Raw genomic sequence first — 26909 nt, 5'->3', positions numbered from 1 at the left:
TTTAAACAATGGATGAGCTTTTCTTAGTAATCCACTTGAGAACCATTTAGGGTTCAAGTAAAACCGTTTGTATAAGTGAAGCTTTTAGAGAGAGGTTTAGTGCTTTTATATTTAATCATCTCAACCCACCCAGTTCATATTCATTATATAGATAGGCATGCTTTATCTTGTCTGGTTTAGCATCCCAGATAAAGCAAAATATTTTTTGCTCATATCATTTGAAAAACCAATCATCAGGAGTAGCCAGTGCCATTAGTAAGTGAGTAAACTGAGATATTAAGGAGTTAATCCGTTTTTGTACTAGTTTTCTATTGAAATTCATTGTGGAGAGCTCATTGTGGAGAGCTCATTTATATATTTTGTGATATGAATACCAAGTATGTCTACTTCACCATCAGTCCATTTTATAGGTAAACTGTAGGGTAATGTAGAAGTTGCATTTTTTTTAAGATCCAATATTGTACACATCATAATTAGGTTTTAGTCTAGAGAATCCAGAAAAGTTATTTAGAATTTCAATGAGAATCGTATCTACCTTGCGGACTTAATATAAAACTTGAGACATCGGCATACATGGCCACTTTTGTTTTTAAGCCTTGGATTTCTAATCCTATAATGTTGTTCTATGCACTGCTTGTAATAGCTGGCATTTCGATGGCCATAACGAATAGATATGGTGACAGCGGAAACCCTTGTTTAACTCCTCTTGACAATTCAAAACTCTCTGAGAAGTAGCTGCTATATATTATTTTACACCTGTGGTTGCTGTGCCATTTTATAAGAGACTCATCGAAATTGAAAACATTTATGAATTAAATCCAATTTTACTTTATCAAAGACCTTTTCAAAATCCTCTATAAATACCAGGCCTGGCTTCTTAGATGTTTCCTGTTGTTCTATTATTTCTAGTAGTCATCATATATTATCTCCAATGTATCATTCATGTAAAAAACCTGTCTGATCAGGATGAACAATACCTGGTAAAACCTTTTTATTTCTGAGTGCTATGCATTTCGCAAATATCTTTGCATCACAACATTGAAGTGTAAGAAGCCTCCCATTTTTTAGATGGACTGGGTCTATATATTTGCCATCAGGGTCTTGTTTTAAATAATAGAGAAATCAGACCCTCCTGCTGAGCACCTGATAGACTACCATTTTTATAGGAGTAGTTAAAACAAGCTAATAATGGAGCTTTTAGTATATCAAAAAGGCTTTATATACCTCTAACAGAATGCCATCAAGCTTGGGTTTTTTCCAGACTAAACGGATTTAATAGCCTCAAAAAGATATTCCTCTGTATCTTGGCCTTGGTTCTGATCTTTTTGTACATTTTTTTATAATCGTTTGGAAAGTATTCCTTACACTGATTGTCATTTAGAGGGTGAGGATGAGACAGAAAAGGTCTACATCTATGTAACGATCGGCGTTTGTGGAATTAGACCAAGATGCAGCGTGGGGTAGGTTAATCATATTCTTTAATGATAACCAGAGAAAACAAGAAAGAGAGAACCAATGAAACGTACAGCCTTGTAGGGCTTAACAGCAACAATACAAGGACAAGATCCCACAACATAGGTGGGAAAAAAGGCTACCTAAGTATGATTCCCAATCAGAGACAATGATAGACAGCTGCCTCTGATTGGGAACCACACTCGGCCAAACACAAAGAAATACAACACATAGAATGCCCACCCAAATCACACCCTGACCAAACCAAATAGAGACATAAAAAGGCTCTCTAAGGTCAGGGCGTGACAGTACCCCCCCCCCCCCAAAGATGCGGACTCCGGCCGCAAAACCTGAACCTATAGGGGAGGGTCCGGGTGGTAATCTATATTTGGTGGCGGCTCCAGTGCGGGATGCAGACCCGGCTCCACCTCTGGCTCCCCCCACTTTGGTGGTGCCTGGGGACCCTCTCAGCAGGCCCCGGACTGGGGACCCTCGCCGCAGGCCCCGGACAGGGGACCGTCGGCGGAGGCCCCGGACTGGGACCGTCGCCGGAGGCTCCGGACTAGAGGCTTGGTGCCATGGATCATCCCTGGAGGCTTCGTGCCATGGATCATCACTGGAGGCTTTGTACCAGGGATCATCACTGGGGCTTCGTGCCCTGGATCATCACTGAAGGCTTCGTGCCATGGATCATCACTGGAGGCTTCTTGCCATGGATCATCACTGGAGGCTGGGTTCGTGGAGCTGGCACAGGATATACTGGGCCGTGGAGACGCACTGGAGGTCTGGAGCACAGAGCTGGCACCACCCTTCCTGGCTGGATGCTCACCCTAGCCAGAAAACTGTTGGGCGCTGGCATAGGACGTACTGGGACGTACTGGGCTGTGGACGTACTGGGACGTACTGGGCTGTGGAGATGCACCGGAGACACAGTGCGCCGAGCCATCACAGGATATCCTGGAACGAAGAGAAGCACTGGAGGCCAGATGCGCTGAGCCGGCACTATCCGTCCTGGCTGAATGCCCACTCTAGCTCAACAAATGCGAGGAGCTGGAATGTAGCGCACCGGGCTATGCATGCGCAGAGCCACATAACATGGTGTCTGACTAGTCACACTCTCCCAACGGAAACGCCAATCTCCCCGTCTTTTGGGGGGGGCTGCCTCTCGTGCATGCTTCGTCGTGCCAACTCCTCGTATCTTCGCCGTTCTGCTTTTGCTGCTTCCATTTCCTCCTTAGGACGGCGATATTCTCCAGCCTGGCCCAGGGTCCCATGCCTTCCAGTATCTCCTCCCATGTCCACTCCTCCAGAAAACGCTGCTTGGTCTTTTTGTGGTGGGATCTTCTGTAACGATCGTCGTTGGTGGAATTAGACCAAGATGCAGCGTGGGGTAGGTTAATCATATTCTGCAAATCACACCCTGACCAAACCAAATAGAGACATAAAAAGGCTCTCTTAGGTCAGGGTGTGACAATCTACTTCAAATATTTAGCTTTCTCTTTTAAAATATAATTAGGAGAATCATAGATGACTCTGTCTTCAGTAAAGAAGAGTTTCTGCAAATTATTTTTGGTTGCGTTCCTGTGTTGGAGATTCATTTTTCTCCATATTCCATCCAGTTTGCTTTATTTTTGTAATAGATTACATTAGATCATTCTTGAATAAGTTCCTCAAGTTCTTTTTGTTTTTCCTCCAGCTTATTTTGTATCTCTGTAGTAACGTTTTTATTGCCATCTATCTACTATTAGTTCATGTATTTCCTTGTTAGTCTTGTCTCTTTAGACTGGAACTGCTTTTTTATTAATGATGCGTACGGAATTGAAGGACCTCTGAAGGTACAGTACATTTAAAGGTATCCCAAACAATAAGGGGACTTTGATTACATTTCCAATATCCCCGTCCACGTGGGAATTCTGTAAGAGTTATGTGAAAGCCAATTAGATGTCAGGATGAGTAAGACTATAATGTGTGATGTCTAAATAAATAATAACCCAGCCATTTTGCATTGTTGATTGTCGATGTGTGTAACATGAAGTGAGTATAGCCTCAATATTCAGGATGATAATTGTAATCATTATCGTATCACCATCATAGTTGCATCATATTTACATTAAACATAACTCTCATAGAAAAAAACATCCTAGTATTTCCATATTTCCTAGCATTTTCTAGAGACGTCTTCACTACAGTACAAATGTATACCGTACAATATGTTATTATTTCCCAACGTCCTTGTTCTGATATCTTCCCATTGCTTGTTGAAAACAAGACAACCAAAAAACACATTACATTATAGAAAAGTTCTCAACAATAGAGAGAGAGGAGAGAAGATAGAGAGAGTGAGAGATCAAGTGTGTGTGTGTGTGTATCAACTTCATAGTGTTCAGATATTTTTACAGTCCCCATTATTTTTTCTGGAGCCTGATGTCCCCATAGAATTTAGTATAGCCATGGCGTTATGGAGCTGTCGCAGAAGAGCTGTCCATCTATAAAGCGTTTGTTCACAATGATAAAGGCACGCTTGCCCTTCTCCCTCTGTTGCCTTTACGCCGGTCGTTTATCTCCCTTGGAAATTGGTCATTGAGCCCGAATTTGGCCCCTTTAAGCTCCCTTCCCCTGCTTTTGATCATCAAATCAAATGTATTTATATAGCCCTTCGTACATCAGCTGATATCTCAAAGTGCTGTACAGAAACCCAGCCTAAAACCCCAAACAGCAAGCAATGCAGGTGTAGAAGCACAGTGGCTAGGAAAAACTCCCTAGAAAGGCCAAAACCTAGGAAGAAACCTAGATAGGAACCAGGCTATGAGGGGTGGCCAGTCCTCTTCTGGCTGTGCCGGGTGGAGATTATAACAGAACATGGCCAAGATGTTCAAATGTTCATAAATGACTAGCATGGTCAAATAATAATAATCACAGCAGTTGTCGAGGGTGCAGCACCTCAGGAGTAAATGTCAGTTGGCTTTTCATAGCCGATCATTAAGAGTATCTCTACCACTCCTGCTGTCTCTAGAGAGTTGAAAACAGCTGGTCTGGGACAGGTAGCACGTCCGGTGAACAGGTCAGGATTTCATAGCCGCAGGCAGAACAGTTGAAACTGGAGCAGCAGCACGGCCAGGTGGACTGGGGAAGGAGTCATCATGCCAGGTAGTCCTGAGGCATGGTCCTAGGGCTCAGGTCCTCCGAGAGAGAGAAAGAAAGAGAGAATTAGAGAGAGCATACTTAAATTCACACAGGACACCGGATAAGACAGGAGAAGTACTCCAGATATAACAAATTGACCCTAGCCCCCCGACACATAAACAAATGCAGCATAAATACTGGAGCCTGAGACAGAAGGGGCCAGGAGACACTGTGGCCCCATCCGATGATACCCCCAGACAGGGCCAAACAGGAAGGATATAACCCCACCCACTTTGCCAAAGCACAGCCCCCACACCACTAGAGGGATATCTTCAACCACCAACTTACCATCCTGAGACAAGGCCGAGTATAGCCCACAAAGATCTCCGCCAAGGCACAACCCAAGGGGGGGGGGGGGGGGGCGCCAACCCAGACAGGAAGATCACATCAGTGACTCAACCCACTCAAGTGACGCACCCCTCCTAGGGACGGCATGAAAGAGCACCAGTAAGCCAGAGCCCCTGTAATAGGGTTAGAGGCAGAGAATCCCAGTGGAAAGAGGGGAACCGGCCAGGCAGAGACAGCAAGGGTGGTTCATTGCTCCAGAGCCTTTCCGTTCACCTTCACACTCCTGGGCCAGACTACACTCAATCATATGACCCACTGAAGAGATGAGTCTTCAGTAAAGACTTAAAGGTTGAGACCGAGTCTGCGTCTCTCACATGGGTACGCAGACCATTCCATAAAAATTGAGCTAAATAGGAGAAAGCCCTGCCTCCAGCTGTTTGCTTAGAAATTCTAGGGACAATTAGGAGGCCTGCGTCTTGTGTAGGTATGTACGGCAGGACCAAATCAGAGAGATAGGTAGGAGCAAGCCCATGTAATGCTTTATAGGTTAGCAGTAAAACCTTGAAATCAGCCCTTGCCTTAACATGAAGCCAGTGTAGGGAGGCTAGCACTGGAGTAATATGATCAAATGTTCTGGTTCTAGTCAGGATTCTAGCAGCCATATTTAGCACTAACGGAAGTTTATTTAGAGCTTTTTCCGGAAAGTAGAGCATTGCAGTACCTAGAACCTAGAAGTAACAAAATAATGGATACATTTTTCTGTATCATTTTTGGACAGAAGGTTTCTGATTTTTGCAATGTAACGCCGAGGTCCTTCACATTTTTATTTGAGACGACTGTAAGATTAATGGTTGATCAGCTCCCTAATGATCAGCTCCTTTTGTTGGTAGTGTTCACATTTTGTGATAATCGGTCAGGGACCCTTGGTCTTGTCACTCCGAGCTCCAAGTCTGTGCACTCGGTGGAAAGCCACCTTGTTTACGGTCTATAGAGGAAGTTTCAAGGCGGATTTAGGTAGAGTGCTTGCTGCGTAGTCTGGTTGGACTATTATTATCCCTGGACCTGGGAACCTAGTTCCCAAATGGCTGCCTGCTGCTCCAAAGCCCGAGAGCTAGACTGTCCCTTTTTATAATTACTTCAATATAATATACATTCATACCATTCTCATTCTCCAAGTGGAAATCTTGTTTGGATAGCTCAGAAACTGCACAACACTTGTCATAAATGGTTTGGTTTGGTTTATTTAATTGCATTTACTAGTTTACTGTCAATGTCTTTGTTGTTTTTGTTTGGAGAGCACGTGTCCAGTTTGTCTGTCATGTTTAATGTTGTGTGAACATGCACGCTTTAGTGTGCGTAGATATACCTGGCCTGCGCCCCAAGAATAGGTGTGGCCAAATGTACACTACATGACCAAAAGTATGTGGACACATGCTCTTCAAAAATCTCATTCCAAAATCATGGGCATTAATATGGAGTTGGTCCCACTTTGCTGCTATAACAGCCTCCACTCTTCTGGGAAGGCTTTCCACTAGATGTTGGAATTTTGCTGCGGGGACTTGCTTCCATTAAGCCACAAGAATAATAGTGAGGTCATGCACTGATGTTGAGAAATCAGGCCTGGCTCGCAGTCGGCGTTCCAATTCATCCCAAAGGTGTTTGATTGGGTTCAGGTCAGTGCTCTGTGCAGGCCAGTTAAGATCTTGACAAACCATTTATGTATGGACCTCACTGTGTGCACAGGGGAATTTTCATGCTGAAACAGGAAAGGGCCTTCCACAAACTGTTGCAACAAAGTTGGAAGCACCGAATCGTCTAGAATGTCATTGTAGCTCTAGCGTTAAGATTTCCTTTCAATGGAACTAAGGGTCCTAGTCTGACCCATGAAAAACAGCCCAGACCATTATTCCTCCTCCACCAAACTTTACAGTTGGAACTATGCATCGGGGCAGGTAGCTTTCTCCTGGCATCCGTCAAACACAGATTTGTCCATCGGACTGCCAGATGGCGAAGCGTGATTCATCACTTCAGAATACCCATTTCATGAAGCTCCCAACGAACAGTTCTTTGGTGACTTTACTTCCAGAGGGAGTTTGGATCTCGGTAGTGAACCACCGACAGATGATTTTTACGTGCTACTTTCTTTAGCCCTCGGCGGTACGGTTCTGTTTGCTTGTGTGGCCTACCACTTTGCATCTGAGCCGTTATTGCTCCTAGACATTTCCACTTCACAATAACAGCACTTACAGTTGACCAGGGCAGCTCTATCAGGGCAGAAATTGGACGAACTGACTTGTTGGAAAGGTGGCATCCTATGACAGTGCCATTCTACTGCCAATGTTTGTGTATGGAGATTGTATGGCTGTGTGCTTGATTTTATACACCTGTCAGCAACGGGTAGCCAAATCCACTCATTTGAAGGGGTGTCCACATACTTTTGTATATAGGTGTATTTAAGTGCCCATTTGAGGAAGTTCCAGCTAGTTAGTAACGTTTTGGGTAAGGAGAGGCAGTATCTGAGCCTGGTAGACCCCACCAGGAGAGGCTTTTTCTTTTGAATGCCGACATTTTGATGTCAAAACTTTGTAAATATTACCGTCACCTTTGAAACACCAGCGCAGTGTAAATAAATCCAACACTCATTTGCACCTCTACTGTACTTGCATGCCTCCTGCTGAATCTTGTACTTGAATGCCCTTATTTTACGCTGACACAGCGCAGCGGAGATGGGCTACAGATTTCCCGCCAACCAATGGTCTCAGTGGTCTCGGAGTCTCTGAATTTCAACTTGATGTTTATTGTGGTATAGTGTGATATAAGCAGAATTCAATATAATTCCAATGCAAGAACCCCCCAAAATGTAGCTCGCTGATTTCATCTGCCCCCTGGCGCCGGGTCTGACCTGGTGACCGAACAGGCTACCAGCTGGGGGGATAGCTCCAGGGGCCCTTGGGGGTGGGCTGGGCATTCATGGCCAGTTTGGCGGAGACCCGGGGGGGGGGGGGTGCTGTCGACATAGGGTCGTCAGCACACCACAGGGTCGTCAGCCTGCCAGGGGTGGTCAAATCTCCCATCCCTGAAGTTGAACTTTAACCGTTAATAACTGGCACACAAGAGCATGTCTAGACGTGCATTTTCCCATAATCAAATCCATTTTGGGATAAAGTGTAATATAGGATAAGGTGAAGACAGCAGGGGTGGAGGAGGTGGGGGGAAGGCGTTCTGGGGGGGGGACAGGTCCGGTTCGAACGTTGGTAACTGTAGGGTGAGACCAAGAGAGGGGCACTCCATCCAGCCAGCTTCCTGCTCTGACCCACGGAACTTACTCTGCCCCCCAGAAGGAAAGTGTCACTTACCCAGTCACCTACCTCTAGGCCTCAGAAGCCCTCCACTGACTAGAGGCCCAGTAAGCCAGAAAAAGGGGGGACAGAAAAGCCAACCTCCACAGATGCTGCCTGCTCTGCTCTCCTGAAGGACAGTGTCACACACACCTATTTACATAGGCCTTCTCCCTGGGGTCTACCTGACTTCCAGACAGGCTCCCACGGACCTGGTGACCTCTTCTACTGTCAAAGCACCCGTTTGGTTCTGACTCCTACCTCACCCTCCTTGGCTCTCTTTGGGCATCACCCATCACCACGTCCCGGCCAGGGCTCAGCCACCTCCACAACCTCGCCCCCAAGGCGAACCTGGGCCCCACACTCAAGCAGCCCTCTCCCGGCCACGAAGAACTCTATTGCTTCGCTGTCAGGGACCTGCAGGCCTCCACACCTACTCTCCCAGTCCAACACCCCTCTCTCTGGGCATAACCCATGACCAAATAACTGTATGTATTTAACAGTGGATGAAGGATGTATTGCTGCCTCGATCAGAGCTCTGGCCTGACTTGGCTTTTTATTTGCAACTCTGCCTAGAAGGCTAGCATCCCCGGGGTCACCTCTTCACTGTTGATGTTGAGACTGGTGTTTTGCGGGTACTATTTAATGAAGCTGCCAGTTGAGGACTTGTGAGCCGTCTGTTTCTCAAACTAGACATTGTAATGTACTTGTCCTCTTGCTCAGTTGTGCACTGGGGCCTCCCACTCTTTCTATTCTGGTTAGGGACCGTTTGCGCTGTTCTGTGAAGGGAGTAGTACACAGCGTTGTACAAGATCTTCAGTTTCTTGTCAATTTCTCACATGGAATAGCCTTCATTTCTCAGAGCAAGAATAGACTGATGAATTTCAGAAGAAAGTTATTTGTTTCTGGCCATTTTGAGCCTGTAATCGAACCCACAAATGCTGATGCACCAGATACTCAAGTAGTCTAAAGAAGGCCAGTTGTATTGCTTCATTTATCAGCACAACAGTTTTCAGCTGTGTTAACATAATTGCAAAATGCTTTTCTAATGATAAATTAGCCTTTTAAAATTCTAAACTTGGATGAGCTAACACAACGTGCCATTGGAACACATTAGTGATGGTTGCTGATAGTAGGCCTCTGTACCCCTATGTAGATATTCCATAACAAATCAGCCATTTCCAGCTACAATAGTCATTTACAATATTAACAATGTCTACACTGTATTTCTGATCAATTTGATGTTATTTTAAAGGACAAAAAAAATGCTTTTCTTTCAAAAACAACAACATTTCTAAGTGACCCCAAACTTTTGAACGGTAGTGTATATTGACTCTATGCACAATCACAGGACTCTACACACTCACTCACACACACTCACACTGACACTCCAACACAAACACACACTTAATTTTGTCACACACATAAAACGCACAGACATTCATACTGACTCTACGCACACACACACACTCACATATAATCATCATATACGCTGCTGCTACTCTGTTTACCATATATCCCTTTTTACAGAGTGGTGCGACAAACAAAAAACATCCAGTCAGCAGCAGTCCTGTGGGAGAAAACAAGCCCAGTTCCTGTTGCGTCATGCTGATGACAGAGTCAGGATTTGACGTAAACAGCATGAGTCCATGGCCCCTTCCTGTGTGGTGTCAACGGTACAGGCTGGTGGTGTAATTGTGTAGGGAATGTTTTCCTGGCACACGTTAGGTTCCTTGATACCAATTGAGAAACGTTTGAACGCCAAACCATGTAGAATAAATGCCCCAGAGAATTCAGACTGTTCTGTAGGCAAAGGGGTGTCAAACCTGGTACGAGATGGGTGTACCTATAAAACTGGCCTCTGAGTGTATATTTGATTATTTTTTATTTTATTTATGCACTTAGAGAATATTCTTGTATAATGAAAAGCACATTTTACGAATGTAATAAATTATTATTATTATCATTATTATTATCATTATGTATCTCTACCCCTACCACTCCAGTATCCCTGCACATTGTAAATATGGTATTGGCACTGACCCTGTACAGTGCCTTGCGAAAGTATTCGGCCCCCTTGAACTTTGCGACCTTTTGCCACATTTCAGGCTTCAAACATAAAGATATAAAACTGTATTTTTTGTGAAGAATCAACAACAAGTGGGACACAATCATGAAGTGGAACGACATTTATTGGATATTTCAAACTTTTTTAACAAATCAAAAACTGAAAAATTGGGCGTGCAAAATTATTCAGCCCCCTTAAGTTAATACTTTGTAGCGCCACCTTTTGCTGCGATTACAGCTGTAAGTCGCTTGGGGTATGTCTCTATCAGTTTTGCACATCGAGAGACTGAAATTGTTTCCCATTCCTCCTTGCAAAACAGCTCGAGCTCAGTGAGGTTGGATGGAGAGCATTTGTGAACAGCAGTTTTCAGTTCTTTCCACAGATTCTCGATTGGATTCAGGTCTGGACTTTGACTTGGCCATTCTAACACCTGGATATGTTTATTTTTGAACCATTCCATTGTAGATTTTGCTTTATGTTTTGGATCATTGTCTTGTTGGAAGACAAATCTCCGTCCCAGTCTCAGGTCTTTTGCAGACTCCATCAGGTTTTCTTCCAGAATGGTCCTGTATTTGGCTCCATCCATCTTCCCATCAATTTGAACCATCTTCCCTGTCCCTGCTGAAGAAAAGCAGGCCCAAACCATGATGTTGCCACCACCATGTTTGACAGTGGGGATGGTGTGTTCAGCTGTGTTCAGCTGTGTTGCTTTTACGCCAAACATAACGTTTTGCATTGTTGCCAAAAAGTTCAATTTTGGTTTCATCTGACCAGTGCACCTTCTTCCACATGTTTGGTGTGTCTCCCAGGTGGCCTGTGGCAAACTTTAAACAACACTTTTTATGGATATCTTTAAGAAATGGCTTTCTTCTTGCCACTCTTCCATAAAGGCCAGATTTGTGCAATATACGACTGATTGTTGTCCTATGGACAGAGTCTCCCACCTCAGCTGTAGATCTCTGCAGTTCATCCAGAGTGATCATGGGCCTCTTGGCTGCATCTCTGATCAGTCTTCTCCTTGTATGAGCTGAAAGTTTAGAGGGACGGCCAGGTCTTGGTAGATTTGTAGTGGTCTGATACTCCTTCCATTTCAATATTATTGCTTGCACAGTGCTCCTTGGGATGTTTAAAGCTTGGGAAATCTTTTTGTATCCAAATCCAGCTTTAAACTTCTTCACAACAGTATCTCGGACCTGCCTGGTGTGTTCCTTGTTCTTCATGATGCTCTCTGCGCTTTTAACGGACCTCTGAGACTATCACAGTGCAGGTGCATTTATACGGAGACTTGATTACACACAGGTGGATTGTATTTATCATCATTAGTCATTTAGGTCAACATTGGATCATTCAGAGATCCTCACTGAACTTCTGGAGAGAGTTTGCTGCACTGAAAGTAAAGGGGCTGAATAATTTTGCACGCCCAATTTTTCAGTTTTTGATTTGTTAAAAAAGTTTGAAATATCCAATAAATGTCGTTCCACTTCATGATTGTGTCCCACTTGTTGTTGATTCTTCACAAAAAATACAGTTTTATATCTTTATGTTTGAAGCCTGAAATGTGGCAAAAGGTCGCAAAGTTCAAGGGGGCCGAATACTTTCGCAAGGCACTGTATATACACTATAAAATCAGCAAAAAAAGAAACGTCCTCTCTCTGTCAACTGCGTTTATTTTCAGCAAACTTGTGTAAATATTTGTATGAACATAACAAGAGACATAACAACTGAGACATAAACTGAACAAGTTCCACAGACATGTGACTAACAGAAGTGTCCCTGAACAAAGGGGGGATCAAAATCCAGACGTGCTCAATGGGATTGAGATCCGGGCTCTTCGCTGGCCATGGCAAAATACTGACATTCCTGTCTTGCAGGAAATCATGCACAGAACGAGCAGTATGGCTGGTGGTGTTGTCATGCTGTAGGGTCATGTCAGGATGAGCCTGCAGGAAGGGTACCACATGAGGGAGGAGGATGTCTCCCCTGTAACGCACAGCATTGAGATTGCCTGCAATGACAACAAGTTCAGTCGGATGATGCTGTGACACACCGCCCCAGACCATGACGGATCCTCCACCTCCAAATCGATCCCGCTCCAGAGTACAGGCCTCGGTGTAAAGCTCATTCCTTTGACGATAAATGCGAATCCAACCATCAGTGAAGAGCACTTTTTGCCAGTCCTGTCTGGTCCAGCGACGGTGGGTTTGTGCCCATAGGCGACGTTGCCGGTGATGTCTGGTGAGGACCTGCCTTACAACAGGCCTATAAGCCTCTCTCAGCCTATTGCGGACAGTCTGAGCACTGATGGAGGGATTGTGCGTTCCTTGTGTAACTCAGGCATCCTGTACCTGTCCCGCAGGTGTGATGTTCGGATGTACCGATCGTGTGCAGGTGTTGTTGCACATGGTCTGCCACTGCGAGGACGATCAGCTGTCCGTCCTGTCTCCCTGTAGCGCTGCCTTAAGCGTGTCACAGTACGAACATTGCAATTTCTTGCCCTGGCCACATCTGCAGTCCTCGTGCCTCCTTGCAGCATGCCTAAGGCATGTTCACGCAGATGAGCAGTGACCATCGGCATCTTTCTTTTGGTGTTTTTCAGAGTCAGTAGAAAGGCCTCTTTTGTGTGCTAAGTTTTCATAACTGTGACCTTAATTGCCTACCGTCTGTAAGCTGTTAGTGTCTTAACGACCGTTCCACAGGTGCATGTTCATTCATTGTTTATGGTTCATTGAACAAGCATGGGAAACAGTGTTTAAACGCTTTACAATGAAGATCTGTGAACTTATTTGGATTTTTACGAATGATCTTTGAAAGACAGGGTTTTGAAAAAGGGACGTTTCTTTTTTTTGCTGAGTTTATATACAAAAGTATCTGGACACCGCTTCAAATGAGTGGATTCAGCTATTTCATCCACACCCTTTGCTGATAGGTGTATAGAATCGAGCGCACACCCATGCAATCTCCATAGACAAAGATTGGCAGTAGAATGGCTTTACTGAAGGGCTAAGTGACTTTCAACGTGGCACCTTTCAAACAAGTGAGTGTGTTAAATCTCTGCCCTGCTAGAGCTGCCCCAGTCAACTGTAAATGGAAACGTCTAGGAACAACAGCAGCTCCACACATGCTCATAGAACGGGACTGCCGAGGGCTGAAGCACGTAGTGTGCAATAGTCATCTATCACCGGTTGCAACACTGACTATGGAGTTCCAATCTGCCTCTGCAACCAACGTCGGCACAAGAACTGTTCGTCGGGAGCTTCATGAAATGTGTTTCAATGGCCGAGCAGCCGCACACTAAGAGTGGTGTAAAGCTTGCCGCCATTGGACTGTGGAAACGCGTTCTCTGGAGTGATGAATCACGCTTCACCATCTGGTAGTCCAATGGACAAAGCTGGGTTTGGCGGATGCCAGGAGAACACTACCTTCCCCATTGCATAGTACCAACTGTAAAGTTTGGTGTAGGAGGGATAATGGTCTGGGGCTGTTTGTCTTGGTTCAGGCTAGGCCCCTTTGTTCCAGTGAAGGGAAATCTTAACGCTACAGCATACAATGACATTCCAGACAATTCTGTGCTTCCAACTTTGTGGCAACAGTTTGCGGAAGGCCCTTTCCTGCATGACAATGCCCCGTGCACAAAGCCAGGCCTAATCTCCCAACATCAGTGCCCGACCTCACTATTGCTCTTGCCAGAAGAGTTGAGGCTGTTATAGCAGCAAAGGGGGACCAACTCCATATTAATGCCCATGATTTTGGAATGAGATGTTCGGTGAGCAGGTGTCCACATACTTTTGGTCATGTAGTGTAGCTTACTTCCATTCTCGTGTTCTTCTTATTTCTATTTCCTGTCTGTTTTTATTCTACTTTATTTTATAGTACTACTGTTATTGATTACTGCATTGTTTGGAAAGAGCATACAAGAAAGGCATTTCACTGTGCTTGTGCACGTGACAATACAACTTTGGAACTTAAAATTTGAGTATATGCTGTTGTTGCCCTTTACATCCTTCTGCTGACCTTACAGTTTGCTTGAACAAAATAAGAAATCTGTGGTCATTGAGTGTGTGTGTGTGTGTGTATTCGTTCTCTTTAAGCTCTTCCCAGCAAGCAGGGGACATCCTGATGATGATGGTGATGTTCCCATTTGGTCCCTTAAGGGTTTCGACGTGATGTTATCCCAATGACGTTCTGAGATTTTATTTTATTTATTAGGATTGTTCTAAGAACATTATAAGAACATTGAGTGATAGTCCCAAGGGAATGTTCTCTGGGGGACCTTTGTCATCTTCCCTGTAAGTTTTCAGCGTGTCACTGAGGACTATGTCAGGACCTTTTTAGGACGTTCTCACAACTTTAATTTTACTAGTCCTTAGGATGGTCCGAAGGCAACATTCTCTGCGGGACCTTTATATAGAGTTCCCGGTTTGTCCCACGGGAGTTTTTAGGATTTTCTTGGGTATGATCCCCTTAAGGTCACATTCACTTTCTTGGTAGGTTTTGTCTAGATCCCGGTTTGTAATTTTTAGGACATGCTTGGGACGTTTGTGTCATGGTCCCCTGAAAGTTTTTTGGACGTTCTGTCATTGTCCCCTGGAGGTTTTTGTCACGTGATGGTCCCAGGTGTCCCAAACCACATTCATTACTTATAATACATCTCTGCACTTAGCAAAAGAATGTCATCTGCACTGCTATTTTAGTTATCAGGTAATCTGACTATTCTCTCACTGATTTAATTTACTAATTTCAGCAATTTGAGTTTGGGGTTTCGGAGTTGTTGGTGGGGCTTATTATTCAGTTTTAATGTTACTCCTGAATCACTATGATAAATGTAATAGTTTTTCTTCAGTCTGTTTTTACCAGAGCTGAGATTTACTTAGATGTGAAACGTGTAGGAAAAGGCCATCAGTCAATGATGCAGACATGGTGGTGTAGCAGGAGGATTGGAATGCTGTGAATCAAGAGGTTGTGAGTTCAAATCCCAGGTGACGACATGTTGAATAATAAGTACTGTATGAATAAACGTAACATCATGTGTGTCAAATATGTAAGTTGAAAACATTGTGTTGAATGCTGTGGTTGTGACTGGATCAGTTTTGGTTCACCAATCAGGGTCTTGATGGGCTTGGCAAAAGTAACAAGGGTGATGTAAAATGAAACTAGGGTGTGTGTGCCCTGGGAAAATAAAGAACACATTTGGGGTGGGTGTTTCTTTGTGACAATCAGGTGACAAAGACCTCCAGGGGACCATGACACAGTGTCTCAAAAATGTCCCTGGGACTAACTGGGAACTAGGCAAAACCTCCATGCAACCATGACAAAAAGTCCAGATGACTTTAGGTGGCAATTTTGTGACATCCCGGGGATGTCCTAATGCCTCATTATTGTTTGCAGGATTACTCCAGTACTTACTGTATTCAACTCAACTCCACCCACACACACACACAGAAGGGAAGTGAGTCATGTGGAGACAGCGTTGCTTTAAACCCCTCTGAGTAAAGCCAGGCTAATCATATCTTACCTCACAAAACCCACTGGCCAAGTCGGGCTGGAAGAGAGAAAAAAAAGCTTTATTGTCACATACACCAGATAGGACTAACTATTCACTTGTCATTGTCACTTCACCAAAAAACTATAACGTTGTTTTCATACAGTATATATTCTCTTGTGACTGAAAAACATTGCAGTTAATGTTGAGATGTGTTCTTTACTTGAACTCTGTGAAGCATTTATTTGGGCTGCAATTTCTGAGGCTGGTAACTCTAATGAACGTATCCTCTGCAGCAGAGGTAACTCTGGGTCTTTCATTGCTGTGGCGGTCCTCATGAGAGCCAGTTTCATCATAGCGCGTGATTGGTTTTTGCGACTGCACTTGAAGAGACTTTACAAGTTCTTGAAATTTTCCAGATTGACTGACCTTCATGTCTTAAAGTTATGATGGACTGTCGTTTCTCATTGCTTACATGAGCTGTTCTTGCCATAATATGGACTTGGTCTTTTACCAAATAGGGCTATCTTCTGTATACCCTTGTCACAACACGACTGATTGGCTCAAACGCATTAAGAAGGAAAGAAATTCCACAAATTAACTTTTAAGAAGGCACACCTGTTAATTGAAATGCATTCCAGGTGACTACCTCGTGAAGCTGGTTGAGAGAAAGCTTTGCACACACTTGGCAATCATCAAGATGAAGGGTGGCTATTTGAAGAATCTCAAATATAAAATAGATGTTGAGTTATTTAACACTTTCTTGGTTACTACATGATTCCATATGTGTTATTTCATAGTTTTGATGTCTTCACTATTATTCTACAATGTAGAAAATAGTACAAATAAAGAAAAACCCTTGAATGGGTAGGTGTTCTAAAACTTTTGACCGGTAGTGTATGTGGTTGTGAAATTGTAACTCAACTTACTGTCATCTAGGTATATTGTTTGTCAGTTATGTTCTTCATTATTGTGTTTTTTGATGGAGAAACTATTTGTGTGGGGAACTATTTCCATTGTCGTTTACTGAGCTCTTCAAACTGTTTCTCTGGGTGTCTTTTGTAATGCTGCCCGGCCCCGCCTGTAAAAAGAAAACCTTTTTTTGATATTTTCCCCTCCCTTTGTTCTTTCTCTCTCTCTATTTTCTCTCTGTTTGATGGTGTAGGCAGTTAGGGTGTGTGTGTGTGTGTGTGCGCATGTGCATGCTTCTGAGGGGGAGTTGATAGATGAGTGGGAGAGGGTTGTACAGGTGAAACAGGGTGGAGTTCTACAGGAAACGTGTTACTCAGAGCTATTGTGAAAAGGATTACAACCATTGGTTGTGTGTGTATGCGTATTCGTGTGTATATGTGCTGTCAGTGAAATGTAAAACAAACAAAAAAACACTATTATGCTTTCTGTTTTGTTTCTTTTTAAATCACACCGCAAGGCTAGCACCTCCCCTCCCTCTCTGGCTCAGAGTGCAAACCTCAAAGATCTACACATATTTTTTTGATTATATTCAAGGTTCTAGACCTTTTCAACAGTCAAAACAATAACATGTTCCAAATGCAAGCGCAACCAAGACCTTCTCCAGTAAACATCCAATCCTGCAGATCACCATAATTGTTAACTACCTAGTTAGTTGGCTAGCTAGCACAAAATTATAAGTTAGTATTTATTGATCCAACCCAAAAATGTAACAAATGAATTATATACACACATTGACTTGTTGCTACCAGATCTACGAAACAAAATCATCAGAATTTTTTTATTTCCCGTTTATTATCCGTTTAATCTGATGGTGTTACATTTGGCTAGCACAGCAAATAACCAGAGTTAGCATTGGGAAGGTAGACAAAGATCAGCTTACCTTGTTAGCCAGCAATATAGATTAATTTATCTCACGACAGCTAACAATATAACTAAACTAAATGTAGCTAGCATACGAGTCCAATGTTTGACGGCCACATTGTTTAGCTACATCAAAGTTAGCTAGCAGCAGTAATTACCCCACTATCGACCTCTCTCTCTCCCCCTCACTAATCTCTCTCTCCTAGCTCTTCATCTGCTTCCTCCAAAACGCAACTATATTTTAACCAGGTGTACTGCCCACTTAGTTTCAATTAAGGAACATACTGTAGTTTTAATGAACCGCTAGCTTGTGCTAGACATGTATTATAAACCTCACGTTACGAGACCAAGCTAGTTGTTTGTTTACATGTAGTAAAGCTTATAATACAAATGCTGCACCTTGTGGTGATAATGTTGAACTGCATATTAATTACTCCAGGATGATACATTACATGAAGCAAACAAATTGCAACTTTATTTCAACCATCATGTATTTTGAGAGTGACCACTGTGAAGGGTAACTTTTACATGGGCTGCAAAGCAGCTATGTAGTAATGTGTGAGTTCCATCTTTGTATGGCTGACCGGCCAGGACACAAACCCTAACCAAATGACACTTGTAGCTAGCATGCTAACCACTGGAGAAGGAGGACAATGAGTGTAGCGGAATGAAACAAATCGGTGCAAAGTTGCAGGAGGAGATCCTCCCGTAGCCGAGATGCTTACAGTATTAAAATATAGATACCGTCATGATAGACAGGAGGATACACTACTTCAAGTCTCAAGAGGGATGACATCACATTGGCTACTAGAACTCACATGCAGCTCACCTCTACTACAGTCACAACCCTTTCACCTCCTCCTATGCCAGCGACAGTATAACTCAGCCACCGACTGTGTGATCAGAGTCAATGTAGCAGAATTAAATATCCACAAAATTAATTCTGTGGGTGCTAGATTGACTCAGTTCACACAGTCTGCTCTGCTGGCTGCTGAGTTTGATGCGGAGGAGGACGAGGTCAGTGAGTGTAGAAGAGAGGTGAGTGTGTATCACATGTGAGCTAGTTGACAGGTGAGTGCTAGGCTCTTTCTCAATTCATCATTACTCAATTCCTCTCCTAGTCTCCTTCTAAAAACCCATTGGTTAGGTCAGAGGTAGGTCAGAGGGGAGGGACTTTGTACCTTCTCCTCCAATACAGTTGCAATATAATACAGTTGAGGAGATAGGATGCAAATAATCAAGGAAAGATAAAGTGAGAATGTCCTAGTAGCCATGGTGTGGTGACCTCACCTGCCCTGAGACCTAAGGTACTGTCATCCTAGCCCAACCAAGATCAAGGTTTTGGTATGATAATAGACGCTGCTTTGTGGGTATGCAGTGCTGTTGTGGACCGGGGTTGCATCCTAGGTCAGCCATACAGGGATTGTTACAACCACAGCAATGATCAAGGACGTCAGCTGCAGCTGCAAATCTGTGCAATATCATCAGACAAAATGAGAGTGAGTGACAACCAAATAAAACAGAAACAGTGACTGTTCAATGACCAAAAAATCCACTATACTTAATTAAACACTTTACACTTTATTTCATATCATACATATCATGTAAATTGTTAGTGGGTTTAGACATGAATCTTACTCCAAAACAAGAGAATATTGAATAGTTCAAATAATAGTGTCTAATACAAATAATAAGCAGAATATCAGGGATGGTCTGGAACAGAAACCTGAAGACCCGGTAGCTACAGTACCCTGCCTTTCTAAGGTCTTTGAAAGCCAAGTTAACAAACAGTTCACCGACCATTTCGAATCCCGCTGTACCTTCTCCGCTATGCAATATGGTTTCCGAGCTGGTCATGGGTGCACCTCAGCCACGCTCAAGGTCCTAAACAATATCATAACCACCATCGATAAAAGACAATACTGTGCAGTCGTCTTAATCGACCTGGCCAAGGCTTTCGACTCTGTCAATAAATCTTATCGGAAGACTCAACAGCCTTGGTTTCTCAAATGACTACCTCGCCTGGCTCACCAACTACTTCTCAGATAGAGTTCAGTGTGTCAAATCGGAGAGCCTGTTGTCCGGACCTCTGGCAGTCTCTATGGGGGTGCCACAGGGTTTAATTCTAGGCCGACTCTTTTCTCTGTATACATCAATGATGTCGCTCTTGCTGCTGGTGATTCTCTGATCCACCTCTACGTAGACAACACCATTCTGTATACTTCTGGCCCTTCTTTGGACACTGCGTTAACAAACCTCCAGACAAGCTTCAATGCCATACAACACTCCTTCCGTGGCCTCGAACTGCTCTTAAATGCTAGTAAAACTAAATGCATGCTCTTCAACTGATCGCTGGCCGCACCTGCCCGCCCGTCTAGCATCACTACTCTGGACGGTTCTTACTTAGAATATGTGGACAACTACAAATACCTAGGTGTCTGGTTAGACTGTTAACTCTCCTTCCAGACTCACATTAAACATCTCCAATCCAAAATTAAATCCAGAATCGGCTTCCTATTTCACAACAAAGCATCCTTCAATCATGTTGCCAAACATACCCTCGTAAAACTGACCATCCTACCGATCCTTGACTTTGGCGATGTCATTTACAAAATAGCCTCCAACACTCTACTCAGCAAATTGGATGTAGTCTATCACAGTGCAATCCATTTTGTCATCAAAGCCCCATATACTACCCCCCACTGCGACCTGTATGCTCTCGTTGACTGGCCCTCGCTTTATTTCGTCGCCAACCCCACTGGCTCCAGGTCATCTATAAGTCTTTGCTAGGTAAAGCCCCGCCTTATCTCAGCTCACTGGTCACCATAGCAGCACCCACCCATAGCACTCGCTTCAGCAGGTATATTTCACTGGTCATCCCCAAAGCAAACTCCTCCTTTAGACGCCTTTCCTTCCAGTTCTCTGCTGCCAATGACTGGAACAAATTGCAAAAATTACTGAAGCTGGAGTCTTATATCTCTCTCACTAACTTTAAGCATCAGCTGTCAGAGCTGCTTACCGATCATTGCACCTGTATACAGCCCATCTACAAATAGCCCACCCAACTACCTCATCCTCATATTGTTATTTTTCTCTTCTCCTTTGCACCCCAGTATCTCTACTTGCACATTCATCTTCTGCACATCTATCACTCCCGTGTTTAATTGCTAAATTGTAATTATTTTGCCACTATGGCCTATTTATTGCCTTACCTCCCTTATCTTACTACATTTGCACACACTGTATATATATTTTTCCATTGTGTTATTGCTTCACGACTTCCGCCGAAGTCGTCGACTCTCCTTGTTCGAGCGGTGTTCGGCGGTCGAAGTTACCGATCTTCTAGCCATCACTGATCCATTTTTCAGTTTCCATTGGTTTTTGCCTTGTTTTCCTTCACAACTGGTTCCAATCCCATCAATTACATGTTGTGTATTTAACCCTCTGTTTCTCCTCATGTCCTTGTCAGTGATTGTTTGATTGTATGTTTGTGCAAGTTATGTGTTGGTGCGCAACAGGTTTTTTACCCACTTTGATTATTTTTATTTATTTTGGTTTTTGTAGGTTTGTTAACTTTTATTAAACGATTACGTTCATACCAAGTTTGTTCTCGTGCGCCTGACTTCCCTGCCATCAACACGCACCCATTACATATTGACTTGTTTATCCCATGTGTAACTCTGTGTTGTTTGTGTCGCACTCTTTTGCTTCATATTGGCCAGGTCACAGTTGTAAATGAAAACTTGTTCTCAACTGGCCTACCTGGTTAAATAAAGGTGAAATAATATATATATATAATATATATATATAATATATATATATATATATATATATATATATATATATATATATATATATTTTAAACTCCCTCCCTCCCCTCACCAGAGAGGCCCAGTGGGGGTTCTGCCAACAGGTCTCATCCGGGTAAATAAAGCTGGCTAGACAAAACATCATTAGGAAGGATGTGTGTATGTACATGTAGCGTAGACAAAACATCCTTAGGAAGGATGTGTGTATATACATGTAGCGTAGACAAAACATCCTTAGGAAGGATGTGTGTATATACATGTAGCAGGGCACTGTCCGTCTGGCCTGTTTATTTGATTTCACTCCCACCTCCTTCTTGTATGAAAAACTGGCAAATTAGGTTTCCCTTTCAAGCCCAATAGGCCATGCCTTACCTATGTAGCTCATATTGAGTGGCTGGGACTGTGGCAGCCCTTGTGTGGTCTCTGGATGTGTGTGTGTGTGCACGTGTGTGTGCACGTGTGTGCGTGTGTACGTATGTGTGTGATGTGGTGTAACGAGGCAACACTTGATCTACAAGTAGTTGGAATTGTCTCCTCAAATACACACTGACATGTCACACCATGTAGTGTTTCGTAGGGACATTAGGTCAGGTTAGATATGGATTATTTAATGGAAGAATACTGGGGAGGAAGACAAAGTTACACCATCATCGTAAATCAGAGGACAGACTTTATTTGAGTATAGATTGTATCCTGAAATGTTGAAGACAAGTAAAGCCTGAATGGTGTTATTAGCAATGTCTATTATGATGTTAAATCCAAACTTAAATCCTCCCCTCCAGAATTCCATCCGCCACAACCTGTCCCTCCACAGTCGTTTTGTTCGTGTGCAGAACGAGGGCACAGGGAAGAGCTCGTGGTGGATGCTGAACCCCGAGGGAGGGAAGAGCGGGAAGTCCCCCCGACGTAGAGCTGCCTCCATGGACAACAACAGCAAGTTCACCAAGAGCAGAGGACGGGCTGCCAAGAAGAAGGTAGGAAGGAGCAGAACAGTACATACACTGTCTATCATCAGCTGTATTTCAGCACCTCTACAGTGTTTGTTTGTCAATATGGGAAAGTGATTGGGGCTCATCACTTAGACCATTATAGGTTAATATGAGGTGCCACAAAGTGCTGAAACTAAAACAATCTCTAATTTTACCTACTGTGCAGAGTTGTTCTGCACGTCTGTCAGCTTTGTGTCAGTGGCCTGTCCACCTGTGTACCTTTATCTACCTGAGCTCACCTCTGTCCCTCTCCTGTCTCCCCAGGTGGCTCTCCAGGACGGGGTAGTTGGGGGTGCAGACAGCCCGGGAGGCTCCCAGTACTCCAAGTGGCTCGGCAGCCCCAACTCCCACAGCCACAGCAATGATGACTTCGAGGCCTGGACTACCTTCCGGACGCGTGCCTCCTCCGAGGCCTCCACCCTCTCTGGCCGTCGCTCTCCCTTCCTGGAACAGGACATCGACCTATCAGAGGCCGATGTCCAAATGGGCTACCCTGGAGGGATGGGGCCTAAGATTACCTCCATGGCCACCCTGCCCAGCCTATCAGAAGTGGGCCTGGCCGGCTCCATGGGGGGTCATCATCATGGTCACCACGGAACAGAGAATGTCATGGAGAGTCTCCTTGACAACCTCAACCTGCTGTCCCCCAAGAATCAAGGCCAGCTGGTGGTATGTGGCGGGCCTGGGTCTGGGCCTGACTCCTCACGGTCCTCCCCCTCCTCCATGCTTCAGAACAGCCCCTATAGCTCCCCCTCCATGAACCCCCAACCCCAACAGCAGGACTACAGGAAGTGCCTCTATGGCCAGGCTGGGCCAGGCATGAACAGCCCACATCTCTCCCCCATCCCCATGCAAACGCTGCCAGAGAGCAAGCCTCCAGGGTCCTTTGCACACTTCAGGAGCCATTACAACTGCCCTGCTGGGCTCCTTAAGGAGCTGCTGACCTCTGAAGTAGCTGACCCCCGTGGTGGGGAGGCCATGCCCACCATGGAGACAGTAGTGTCCCAGTCAGGGAGAGGGCGAGGAGGAGGAGGGCGGATGCTGCCCAACTACAGCAGCCAGGGGCAGGTGGGACAGGTGGGGGGGCACGGAGGGGTGAAGATGATGAGTCCCCCTCCTCAGCAACACACACGACACCCTCAGTCCCACACTCAAAATCCACACCCTCACCCACATCTGCAGCCTTTCCACAGCCAGGGCCAGTGCCCTCCCCCATCTGGGTCCTCCATGAACGGCTGTGGCCTGATTCCCCTGACCAGCCTCAACCACGCTGGGGGCCCTGCCCGTCTAGCCAGCCTCAGGACACACATCCACCAGCTACAGCAGCGGCCCCACAGTGGTGGTGGTCACCCAGTCTCAGGCCATCACAACCACAGTCCCCACCACAACGGAGCTCCCCCACCCAGCTACAGCAGCAGTGCTAATGGTTATGGGAGACCAGGTCCAGGTCCCAGCTCTGCTCATCCCCAGTCCCACCACCACCACCACCACCATCATCATCATCATCAGGAGAGGCTGCCTAGTGATCTAGACGACATGTCCATCGAGAGGTTTGAGTGTGACATGGAGTCTGTTCTTCATGACACGCTGATGGACGGAGACTCGTTGGACTTCAACTTTGACCCCATGGTGACCACCCAGGGGTTTAGTCAAGGCATTGGGGTGAAGACCACCACACACAGCTGGGTGTCTGGCTAAGACACACACACACCTCTCCGACTCAGAGCAGACAGGTTAGTGTATAGAGATGCAATATAATACAACAGTGTAAATATAATATCATATATTTACTATTAAATTGTGTCTCAATGGTAAATGTTTTGCAAATCCTTTAATAGATTCATTATGCAGTTATTGATGGTTTTACAGTTTTGATTTTTCAGATTTTTCAACATTCTCCACTGGCATTCATTAAGAGAATGGAAGAGTCTAAAGAAACCATTGCCCCTCTCCAGAGGACTATCATCAGCCCGTCCCAATTCTGTCACTATCCATTGCAGATATGTAAGGTGGAAGAAATCAGGTGGAAGCTCCATCACTAAACTGTGTTCACATATCTAGACCCTTTAGATTTGTACGGAGGGACTACGCTGGCTGAGACTGTGAGGGAAAGGATGGTCTGAAGTTGGCCTTGTAAATATAGCAGCACAATACCATTCACTTCAACAGTACTTGGAAGAAGCTGGAGACTCTTAAAGCAATGTTTTATTGTGAAAAATGTTTTGTGTTTAGTATGTTATTTTAGTTTTTTGGATCTCACATTATGTTTTTGCGAGTGTGTATTTATCTTTTTTAGTTTGGCTTTAGCTCTTCAAAAACAACTGGAATGGAGTCGGTTCTGTTTCACATTCAAGTGGGGTCTGTCCCACCCTTCAAGGTGCTTCTCTATAAGGTTGTCAAAAAAACTTTGACATATTATGTCTGAGTAAGATATTATCGATGTAAATATGCTACTATACTTCAAACATACAGTGCATTCAGGAAAGTATTCAGACCGCTCAACTTTTTCCACATTTTGTTACGTTACAGCCTCTTTCTAAAATTGATTCAATTGTTTTTTGCCCCCAGATTTTTGCCCCCGCATCAATCTACACACAATACACAGTAATTACAAAGCAAAACCTTTTTTTTTTATTATAAAAAAAAGAAAGTAATTGTTTAAAATAAAAAAACTGAAATGTCACATTTCCATAAGTTTTCCGACCCTTTACTCAGTACTTTGTTGAAGCACCATTAGCAGCGATTACAGCCTTGAGTCTTCTTGGGTATGACACTACTGTCACGTGTGCTCCCTCTCCGGCCTCTAGGTCACCAGGCTGCTCATTATGGCGCACACCTGTCACCATCGTTACCCGCACCTGCGCATTATCAGACTCACCTGGACTCCATCACTTCCCTGATTACCTTCCCTATATATGTCACTCCCTTTGGTTCCTTCCCCAGGTGTTGTTGTTTCTGTTCCAGTTTCATGTCTGCGTTGTTCGTGTTTCGTTTTTTGTATTATGTTTTCATTTATTTATTAAATGATTCACTCCCTGAACTTGCTTCCCGACTCCCAGCGCACACATTACAACTACAAACTTGGCACACCTGTAGTTGAGGAGTTTCTCCCATTCTTCTCTGCAGATTCTCTCAAGCTCTGTCAGGTGGGATGGGGAGAGATGTTTGATTGGGTTCAAGTCCGGACTCTGGTTGGGCCACTCAAGGACATTTAGAGACTTGGCACATCTGTAGTGGGGGAGTTTCTCCCATTCTTCTCTGCAGATCCTCTCAAGCTCTGTCAGGTTGGATGGGGAGCATCACTGCACAGCTATTTCAGGTCTCTCCAGAGATGTTCAATCACATTTAAGTCCGGGTTCTGGCTGGGCCATTCAAGGACATTCAGAGACTTGTCCCGAAGCCACTCCTGCATTGTCTTGGCTGTGCTTTGGGTCGTTGTCCTGTTGGAAGGTCAACCTTTGCCCCAGTCTGAGGTCCTGAGCGCTCTGGAGCAGGTTTTCATCAAGTATCTCTCTGTACTTTGCTCAGTTCATCTATGCCTCGATCCTGACTAGTCTCCAAGTCCCTGCCACTGAAAAACATCCTCACAGCATGATGCTGCCACCACCATGCTTCACCGTAAGGATGGTCCCACATTCCTCCAGACTTGACTCTTGGCATTCAGGCCAAAGAGTTCAATCTTGGTTTCATCAGACCAGAAGGTCTTGTTTCTCATGGTCTGAGAGTTCTTTAGGTGCCTCTTGGCAAACTCCAAGCAGCTGTCTTGTGCCTTTTACTGAGGAGTGGCTTCCGTCTGGCTACTGTTCCATAAAGGCCTGATCGGTGGAGTGCTGTAGAGATGGTTTATCTTCTGGAAGGTTATCCCATCTCCACAGAGGAACTCTCCAGCTCAAGGCCCTTCTCCCCCGATTGCTCAGTTTGGCCGGGCGGCCAGCTCTAGGAAGAGTCTTATTGGTTCCAAACTTCTTCCGAGTTTCATAGCAAAGGGTCTGAATACTAATGTAAATAATGTATTTATGTTGTTTATTTTTAATACATTTGCTAAAAATATATATTTAAAAAACTTTTCGCTTTGTCAGTATGGGGTATTGTGATGTCAATATGGGGTATTGTGTGTAGATTGATGGCAAAATAAATGTATTTAATCCATTTTAGAATAAGGCTGTAACGTAACAACATTTGGAAAAAGTCAAGGGGTCTGAATACTTTCCAAATGCACAGTATATGCTATATGCTGTGTGTATATTTGTGATACAGAATATTCTTAAATTTTTTCATATTTCCCTAAAACCAGAAATGTCTTAGTTTCTCTCAGTCTATGCATTAAAAAGCCTTTCAAACTGACGATATTCTATACCCAGGAACCAGTCCAGCATAGGAATAGCATAGGAATAGCCATAATCACAGTGATTTATATATCAGTGAGAGTACATATCAGACTAGTTCAGTGATAATAGATTCAGTGTTTTT

At 44.2% G+C, this 26909-nt stretch overlaps 1 protein-coding gene across 2 annotated transcripts in view; it reads left to right on the top strand.

Moving 5' to 3' along the window:
* LOC139368141 (forkhead box protein O1-A-like) overlaps positions 1–25592 on the top strand; it is a 68475-nt gene extending 42883 nt beyond the window's left edge. Inside the window, exons 2-4 of one of the 2 annotated variants that reach the window (XM_071106735.1) lie at positions 22233–22424; positions 22704–24172; positions 24323–25592. In XM_071106735.1, coding sequence (XP_070962836.1) covers positions 22233–22424; positions 22704–24137 — 1626 coding nt within the window. In that variant the 3' untranslated portion in view covers positions 24138–24172; positions 24323–25592. Of the gene's footprint in view, positions 1–22232; positions 22425–22703; positions 24173–24308 lie in introns of both variants that reach the window. The other variant, XM_071106744.1, reaches the window with a different exon arrangement.
* The last annotated feature ends 1317 nt before the right edge of the window (positions 25593–26909 follow it).

This window comes from Oncorhynchus clarkii, chromosome 2 (genome assembly GCF_045791955.1).
Source record: "Oncorhynchus clarkii lewisi isolate Uvic-CL-2024 chromosome 2, UVic_Ocla_1.0, whole genome shotgun sequence".
Lineage (NCBI taxonomy): Eukaryota > Metazoa > Chordata > Actinopteri > Salmoniformes > Salmonidae > Oncorhynchus > Oncorhynchus clarkii.
The sequence above is the reverse complement of the archived record's forward strand: the minus strand, read 5'-3'. Positions and strand labels throughout refer to the sequence as shown.